Genomic DNA, 9,541 nt, shown 5'->3' on the forward strand with positions numbered 1-9,541 from the left:
ATCTGTTTTTTGTTGTTTTTTTTTTGTTTTTTTTACTCAAGGTTATAATCTTATTAGACTCTCTGGAGGTTCACAGGTTTCATAATCAAAAGTAAACAGAAAAACAAAACAAAACACAAAAAAACAAGAAAAAAAAAAACAACACATTTAGCAAGCAGACAAAAAGCACCATACAAATTCGACCCGACGGCCAAATTGCAGAGAGAAATGACAAATGAAAAACAACAGAATGAAAGAGAAAACAACAAAGAGATAAGACTGAGCACAAATGAGAGGTGGCAGGGGGCTAATAATAATAACTCCTCTCTGACTAAGACGATGGGGGTTGGGGGCTTGACAATTAAAAAGCATCAGCCTCAACCCAGCTATCTGTGTACACGTTGCAGCGTCTTGTCATCAGCCGCATTGGTCTTCATTAGCCTTGGCCCGCATTTATCTCCAACCCAGCAGCCACCAAACAGCTTAAAGTCCTCTCTTAATTGGAAAACTTTTAAATTTCATGCACTTTAGCTTCATATATTACCCGCCAGGCTCCTGCCGCTTGATTTACTTTTCCATTTTGCCCGGGCCTCGGAGAAAAAGGAAAGGGTGATCAAATCGCGGAGCCTTGATTGTTTTCTGCTTTTCTCTTTTCTGTGCTGGCAGCTTTGAAAATATAATAAAGACAGAAGCTATTTGACAAAAAAAAAAACACATCAGAAAAAAAGCAGTTCGCTCCAGATACACACGTTTTACCAAATCTGCCGAAACAAAAGAAGACGCGATATTATTCCCTCCGCCTACTTCTTTATGAGAACAGCTGGTTACAGTAACTCGACTATGAAAACAAGCTGGAGGGGTTTCGCTGCAAACACTCAAGTCGTACAAAGCACCTGCACTTGATTGAGGTCATTGTTTTCGAGGAGAGCGGCCCACTGAGTCGAGGCCCGCAAACACTTGCGTGTGCAGCCGGCAACACAAGAACACACACACACCCTCAGACACAAACTCGCAGCCTCTCTGCCCACATTTTGATGGAGACCATTGGATGGGGGCCTGAGCACATCATCATCTTCATCACACGGCTCCCTCAGCTCCGGCGGCAGCTGCAGCAAACTCAGTGTGCTGGGAGCGCAAGTGCCCGTCGCCCTGGCGACGAGCCACAGCTCAGCAGACGTCCTCTCATCTGGTCTGATTTTCATTCCCCCTCCTGGGTTTGTTTGTGCAAGCCTGTGTGGGAATGTGTACATCAATCTGGACGCACCTACGTTTGTTTGTGTCTGCAAGTGGATAGACGCAGAAGCTGCTGGGGCATCTGTCCTGCAGTCACAAAGCACGAGTTGAACTCCACGAGTTCAAGCAACACACAAATTATTTTAGAGTTTCTTTCCGTGTGATTTAAATGTCTGGCTTTTACCCAATCTCTGACTGGCTAATTTTGATTTAACTTGAAGGAGGCATAAAAAAAATCTCTCTTTTCTAATCTAAGCCATTTATGGAATATAAATGAAATATGGGCAAGACTAACTCTTCATATTCTCCAAAACAGGTTAAGAACCCTTTCATGCATAGTGGTCACTACAGTGGACAGCTATCTAAAAGACATTTTCTTGTGCTTCTCGTGGATTTTTATGTTATAAATGCACACAGACCACTGAAGTGGACACTAATGCATCATAAAATACATTATCAACTACTGACCACCAGCTGCAAATGCAAGAAATTATTTTTGCTAAATCCAATATGGCCGACAGACAAAAAAGCACGCCGACCGACCCGGTCCCTCCTTCTACTGCAGACGACTCTTGCAGGTAAAAAAAAAAATATTGTGACATCAGATAACCCCTAAAGAACAATACTACTGATGTATTTTTCAAATAACAACTTTGTTATTGGAGAAAATTACAATTGATCGCCTAAAAAAAAATAAAAAATTCCTACCTTTTTTTATGCTTTAAGGAAATAAAAATAAAAAAATTGGAAAAAAAAATCCTGACACAAAGGAACATAATTCATGCATGAAAGGGTTCAAATAAACTACAACTACATTCAACATGTCCAAAAAAATAAAAATAAAAAATAAATCAATATTTACTTTCTTACATTGTGAAAACAGGGAGGGAGAAGGTATGACAGTAACATACTTTTCAACCCTTGAATCAGAAATGTTGGCAACCTTTTGGAAATCTCCGAGTTAAGACGAGTATCCACAATCTTAAGAGAATATTTACAAGGAATACCCCTTAGTTGCAAATGCTAACACAAATAAGCTTGCAAATCACATAACAAACACCAAAGGAAACAGAACACAGCACAATTTTAGAAAGTAAGAGGAGGTGAGGGGGTGAAGTGATTAAAGGTTCTCCTATACATCGTGGGATAACAGAAATCGGCTCTCACTGACGGAGAAGCATGATTAAACTAAATTGAGTCATTTTGTACGCATCCGCCTTCCCTTCCCGGCGCCAGGTTGAATTATTTTGCACGTAGCATGTCTTGTGTGACAGGTCAAAGGTGTGTGTCTGAGTTTACACCCGAATGCTGGGTTGTGTGATGTACATTTACCAAGATATACTGACCAAAAGGAAAATTACCTAAGGAACTTATTTAGACTGGTTATCTGTAGGGATTTATTTACACTTTAGTTAAAACCTGACCAAATTATTTCCTACTTGGTATGCTTTTTGCAATATTTTAGAAATATTTACTTTAGTTTACCTTGTGTTGCCACCCGCAGTAGTAATTTTCTTGTTGTCCAGTTACCAATGCCAAATCGACACTCTGTACTTATTTTCTATCTTCACTACCTTTACAAAACAGACACACAAAAAAACAAATAAAGAACTGCAACTTAGTTTCCACACAACACAAATTCACAAATGACAGATGGAGTATACCCAGAGTCATCATCTGTACTCTCCATCCTCTGCCAATTCTATGAGCAATTTCCCCTACCCAACTTTCCAGACTCAGCAGCTAAATAAGACTGCGGGAAAAGCTGTGCAGAAGTGAACAGAAGGTTGTTTGTGCCAATTAGACGAGGCAGGAGGCTTGTTTCCTGTGCTGCAGGAGAATACTGCTGGAGCTTCTCTGAAGGCTCTGCTTCTTCTCCAGGCAATCTGAAGGGAGAGACCGTAGACTGATCTTCTTGCCAGTTTCTTCCTCACTGCTGTCAGATCCCAACGCAGGGAAGAGGACTTATATTTCAGCTACATGTTATTTTTGCAAAACCACGCAGAACGAGTGCACTGGTGTCTTCATTAATACTTCAGGCAGGTTGTTTACTTGAGCAGGAAACATAATAAATAGTTACTGTTCGTCAGGCACTTTCTTAGCTTGTCTGCCCTGCCTCCATCCTCCGTTTTGCCAACTTATCCAGACTGTCCTGTTACTAGGACAGCCCTGAGACAGGCTGCCCTGACAGCTGCCAGATTCTCCATGCCTGCATGTCTGATAAATGAAAAATAGATAAATGAAAAAGAGAAACTGAGAAATTGATAATCTGAAAAATAAATAAATAAAAAATTGGGTTAATGAAAGAGGGAAATTGAAAAGTGGTTAAATGAAACCACTTTAATTTAACTACTTTTCTACAGATTAATTATTTTAGATTAATTATTTTATTTTATTTTAATCTAAAATAATTAATTTAATTATTTTAGATTATTTTTTAAATTAATCTAATCTAAAAAAATTGATTATTTTTTTAATTAATTACATTAATTTTTTTAATTAAACTAAAAATAGTTTAATGAAAAATGGTTAAATGGATAAAGGAAAAATAAATAAATGAAAAAGGGAAATTGAAAAGTGGTTAAATGAAAAATAGATTAATGAACAATTGGTAAATGGATAAAAGATTAAATAACAAATAGATAAACGAAAAAGAGAAATTGATAATATGAAAAATAAATAAATGAAAAATTGGGTTAATGAAAAAGCTAAATTAAAAAATGGTTAAATGAAAAATAGATGAATGAAAAATGGGTGAATGAAAAACAGATAAATGAAAAATAGATAAATGAAAAAGAGAAATTGATATGAAAAATAAATAAATGAAAAAGCCAAATTATTTATTTAACTATTTTTTTTATTTATTTCACTCATTTTCTTTAATTATTGATTTATTTTACTCATTTTTTAATTTATTTCACCCATTTATTTATTTATTTAATTTTGGCTGAAATGGCTCTCCATAGAAGTGAGGGTGAGGAGAGAGAATATATAAAAGATAAGGCCTGAAAAAAAATCTTAACCAATATGGTGACATGCAGCTATCAACATCTCAGTTCATCAGTTCAGAGTTAACACCAGATAACAACATATATGATCGATTCTTACCGTAAAGTTATCTCGACAAATTTAAGCATCACAAACCAAAGTGACACTTTTACCACACATCTGGTTAAAAAGGTGGAAATGGGGCAACACAGTTAGTTCGTAGCCCTGATTAACCAAAATAATAATAATTTTTAAAAAAAATACTTGACTAAACAAACAATAAGATCTAATTGAATACATTCTGTGAACCCAGACCTACTACTACTGATGGAGGAGGTAAAATGATAACTAGCAGAAATAGCTTCCAGTAATATGCAGTAAAGACAATGTGGTTGAATAAACCTGCTGCTGGCTCTTTGTCCAGCACGTCTTGAGATGATGAGTCATTTTGAAGGGTTGGGAGCAGTTTGGTCAAGATTCATGAGCAAGTGTTGCAATCCTTGTTTTTAGCCACTGTTTTGATCCAACAAAAACATCAAAAACCCAGGATAAGAAGAAAGGCACTTTTTAGCCTAAATGGTCCAAAGATCATTTTTCAAAAGAAAGCAAACTGTGCACTTAATTTGGAAATCAATGTCCCAGAGACTGAGATTAGAGTCTAGAGGCACAGACTGTGCCTCACCTCAGGTCCAGTGTAAAGTTTCAACATTCGGTGATTATTCGGGTACGCCACTTGGGTATTGAAGCAGATGATAAAGTCAGATTGTCTCCAAGCTACACCACATGGATGTTAAGTACATGTTGCATAAGCTGTACAGCACATGGAGGTAGCTTTCAGCAGGCCTGCATTTCTGAAATATTGTTTGAGTCTTTTGTAGTCGTATTTTCTGAAAAACTGAATATTCGGTTTTCATTAACCGTTAGTCGTAAACATCACTTGAGGTATATCAAATAAATCTACTAATTATCTTTTGAATTATTTACTGAAATAAATTAACTTTTTTTTTTTTTAAATATTCACTGAGGTACACCTGCAACATACTCCTGCACCCAAACCCAAAGTACAAGCACCAATGGAAATTTGATGCCGTCAGCCAGAGATGTAGAGGCCAGTGAAAGCTTTCAGAATTCAACGCAAGGCTGTGTGAAAGCAGAAAAAAAAGAAACACTTTTTCAACTTAACATCATGCTAAAAAGAACTTGATGGGAAAGCAAGCATGACCAAATATCCATTACATTTAGGCGGAATTTCAATCAAACTCTCGGCCAAGAGGTCCAAGTCAGTTTAATATCCTCATCCCGGAGGTATTTTTAATCCGACCTCTGAAAATTCCCCCTCGTCTTGGGCACAAAAAACATAAATTATTCATGACTGATATCAATATTTCAAGATATGGACTAATCTAATTGGATTAAAGACGTGGTTAATGAGGCCCTGCATGTCTAAGAGATGCATATTTTAAAACCTGACCATTTCACCCAGTGTGTAATGCTGGATGTGATTTGCTCATTCTTTAAGCTCCTTGTGGCCCGCTGAGGCATTAATGAGGAAAAGAAGGGGCTGGCTTGTTATGAGTGTAAACAGAACAACTTTTTAATTGGCTAAAGAAAAACAACTGGTGAAAGGGAGGCTGGGGTGTTCACGAACTGCTCATTTACATACACTCTGCGGACGCAGGCGTCAGGCCAAGGAGGAGAGCTGGAGGGGATCGGGTGCCAGGACACACCAGGCCCAAGCGTTTTGAGATATAAAACACACTCACCACAAATTGTTTCTTCACTTAGATATGTGCTCTAAGTGAAGTCTCAGTGAGCCTTCAGGCCGGTGGCACAAATATAATGCCATAACTATTAGCAGCACAATCTGGGGCGACTGGACTGGAAAGGCGGTTTTTCTCACTTGGAAAAAAAAAAAAAAAAAAAAAAAAAAAAAAAAAGCGGTGTTAAAACACCCACGTATCCATGAATGTTACACACAAAATGGAAGATTGATGGTTTTGTGTCGGGGCAATGGTAATGACTTTTGGACTGCTCAGGCCTCGACTTTTCCATATTTTCTCCTCGTCTGTGCTGCATCTACTCTGTATATCTGACTAGCCTGGCCCACATGACACAGACATGTACATGAACAGCTGCGCCAAATTGGTGGCACTCTAGAGCCCTGAACTGAGGCTACTGTGTGCTGCTTAGCAATACAATTGCACAACTTAATGTAGCCGGTGTCCTATGGCAGCCTAGATCATAATCAGCATGTTGTTATTCAATTTAATTTGCCAAAAAGACTGCAGAGACTTTAACACAATTTTCATCTTTACTTTTTAGTAACAACAACAAATATCACGATGAACTTTTAAGGGTGATGACGTCCCACAGTTTTGACCCACAGCCTTTAAAATAGCTTCGTAGCGTCTTTCAGGCTGTTGCACGTGGACAAACAGAATATTGCGGCACTTCCCTACTATTAGAGAAACGTTTTGCATTCCTGTATACACAATACCACAGCTGCATTTTTCATACCATGTAGAACATTGCAATTTCCTTTGAAGCCCACAATTCTTCCGTGGGTGTGGGGGCCACATCACATAATTACAGGTGAATCTGGTACATATCATTTCCTTCCCAAAAGGCCTACAGTGAGTTCCTGAGCCAGTACAGTAAAGAGTCGGGAATATTAAAAATGAGCCAGAGGCACACTCTCAATCAGACGGTTAGACAGACAAATAGAAATAAAAAAAAGAAGGTAGGCAGGCAGACAAGAGGAATTCCAGATAGACTGAGACAAACAGGCAGACTGGAGTGTAATATAAACTCAAATTACACTGGAGGAGACAGAGAGGTTGTGCAATCTTACCCTAAATCCGGAGGAGTTTTTCTTTGCTTCAGCTTTCAATCGTGTCGCTTTTAAGACAGATTTTGTCTTTTTGTAGTCCTGCTTGCCTAAAATTTAGAGAACACAAGAAAAAAAAAAAAAAAAAACAGATCAGTGAGTGAACGTATGAGGGAGGGAAAAAAAAAACAAAAAAAAAAAGGGTCTATGAGGCGGCACGTTCCCGCCGGCATCAGTATGCGTAAGGTAGGAAACCACTAGATATGGAAAATTTAGAAATGAATTGCCCAAAATTTTGGGTGTAGTTTAAACAAGCTTTTGCTTCAAACCGTAAAAGATAAATGTAAACCTTTTGTAACTTAAACGCAACAGTCGTGAATGAAACATTAATACATTAAAAAAAAATATTTAACCAATAATAGCACATAAAAAAGGCCTAAATAGTGGAAACGTGATTGGCATTGCAGCAACCCGAGTCTGAATCCTGACCTGGGCTCTCTCTAGATAGAGTTTGCATGTCCTTGTGAATGGATGAGTTCTCTCCAGGTACTCTGGCTTCATCCCTCAGTGAAATTAATACGACCACGTTTGTCGTTTTAATTGGTCTCTCTACGTTGACTTTACGTTTGAGTGTTTGTCCCGTGTTGCCCTGTGATGGACTGACGTGCTGTCCCGGGCGTACTGCACACACCCATGTTTTTCATGTCTATAACTCAGTGTCTGTCAAATAGAACAAAATCTTTCTAATCTGAACCACCCACCTAAGCTTACTTGACATCCTTTTGGGATTGACTCCCACAACTGATATTTATAGGCAAACTTGCCAAGTGGCAAAGCAAGTGCAAATATGATTAACATGAGGCAAAGCCTTGGTAACATCGAACACTGAAAGCCAGCAACTTACTGAACACTGAGTGGTTGTAGTTGTGAGAGCGAGTTGTTTGGTGCTTCAAATTTTGTCAAAAACTTTTGTCAATAATTTGACAAACACAAAATTGGTGTAGAAGTTTAGTTCAGGTTCTCACATAAATTAAATCATCGTGCATTTTTCTTAAGGCCAGTCTTGCAAAGGACTGTCCATTTCCTGTCAGTGCAACCTCTGTCTGGTAAAATAAGTGAAAAGTAAAATAAGACACCCTAGAATTGTGGCCTCCACTTTAGTATGTACTGTGAAGAAAAGCAGTAGAGATGGATAGCGTGTGAACAATTTACATGCTTAAACATGGTGTAAACTTTGATATGATACCTGAAACCAAATACAGTGTATAACAGAATTAACTTAACTTTGACAAATGAGTTGAGGTGATGGTTAAAATCCATTACAGGAATGAGTTCTGATTGGTCAGGGGTTATTATCAACATCACGTTTTGAAAAAACAATGTTAAATCAATTATTTTAGAGTAAAGTTGAGTCTGTTTCACTTCCATAACAATAAATACAAACAGCTTAGCACTTATCGCTAAAGCCTCAGAAGAATAACAGTATTTTAGTATCAAGCAGAAAAACATCCTTTGTAATGTCACATGAGGACTCCTGCATGTGACATGCAGAGAACAGTCTAATTTCATTTAGGATGGAAGCATAATCCAGGAGAAAGAGTTTGAAGAAAATATCCTTATTTATTTATTTTTTTTGCACCAATAAAAAGGCGAAAAATAAATAGAAATTTGCATAAGATTCTAAAATCAAGTTTTCTCTCTATTATATGGGTAGTAAAGAGAAATGACCATGTTTTTTTTGTGTGTGTGGTTTATATTCATCATTCTCCCCTATAACTTTTTCTGAAATTTCAAATTCATTCCGCCTCCCTTTCTCTTTCCATTCCTTCAGGTGCTACACCCTTCCTTCGCCTCCCGCTGACTCTGTGTGGGACTAATAAAAATGGGGAGCGTGTTGCCAGAAGCAGACAGCGAGCAAGTGGGAATTCATTAGGGGGCACTGGATGTCTCCTTCACTTGACAGAAAATGGAAAGGGGGAATTTGGTTGGAGAGAATTGCTCTCACCTCGCTATTCACACAAACGCTACAAAGCTTTGCAGACCGCAAACAACTGAATGTACAATCGCATCAGAAAGCAACATCAAATCAGTGGAGACCGAGACACTGTAAAAAAAACAAAGAAAAAAGTCAGCCAAATCAACTCATCTTCATCTGTTGCTGATGAGGAGCAGTAAATCCTAGAATTATTGAAGGTACGAAGAATCATAACCATTTCCATTGCTTGTTTTTTTTTAAGTAAGCAAGCCAATTATAAATGCACTTTATTCCAACAAAATGTTTTCTATTTAAAAATAGAATGGAGTCCCATATGTGAATAATGATGCGTCATATGGATCCACTGTGTCTTGAGAGAAAATTGTACACTGGACTCAGTTTGTTTTCTTGATTTTAAAGGTTGTAAAAACAACAGTGTATATCCCTTAACACGTGGTGTATAGTTTGTATTTGCAGATCTACCAATATGGGTTTGCTTTGACACATTTAATATATTTATAAACTGAATATGAATATAT

The 9,541-nt window shown here is 37.7% G+C and overlaps 1 protein-coding gene across 2 annotated transcripts in view; it reads right to left on the reverse strand.

Annotated features, from left to right (window-relative positions):
* triqk (triple QxxK/R motif containing) overlaps window positions 1–9,541 on the reverse strand; it is a 24,405-nt gene that overhangs the window by 5,333 nt on the left and 9,531 nt on the right. For both annotated transcript variants that reach the window (XR_001661577.1, XM_007547690.2), the window contains exon 3: window positions 7,052–7,137. Coding sequence is in view for 1 of the 2 variants with exons in the window: in XM_007547690.2 (XP_007547752.1) it covers window positions 7,052–7,137 (86 nt within the window). In the remaining variant the exon portion in view is untranslated. The remainder of the gene's footprint in view (window positions 1–7,051; window positions 7,138–9,541) is intronic.

This window comes from Poecilia formosa, unplaced genomic scaffold, assembly GCF_000485575.1.
Source record: "Poecilia formosa unplaced genomic scaffold, Poecilia_formosa-5.1.2 Scaffold21, whole genome shotgun sequence".
NCBI lineage: Eukaryota > Metazoa > Chordata > Actinopteri > Cyprinodontiformes > Poeciliidae > Poecilia > Poecilia formosa.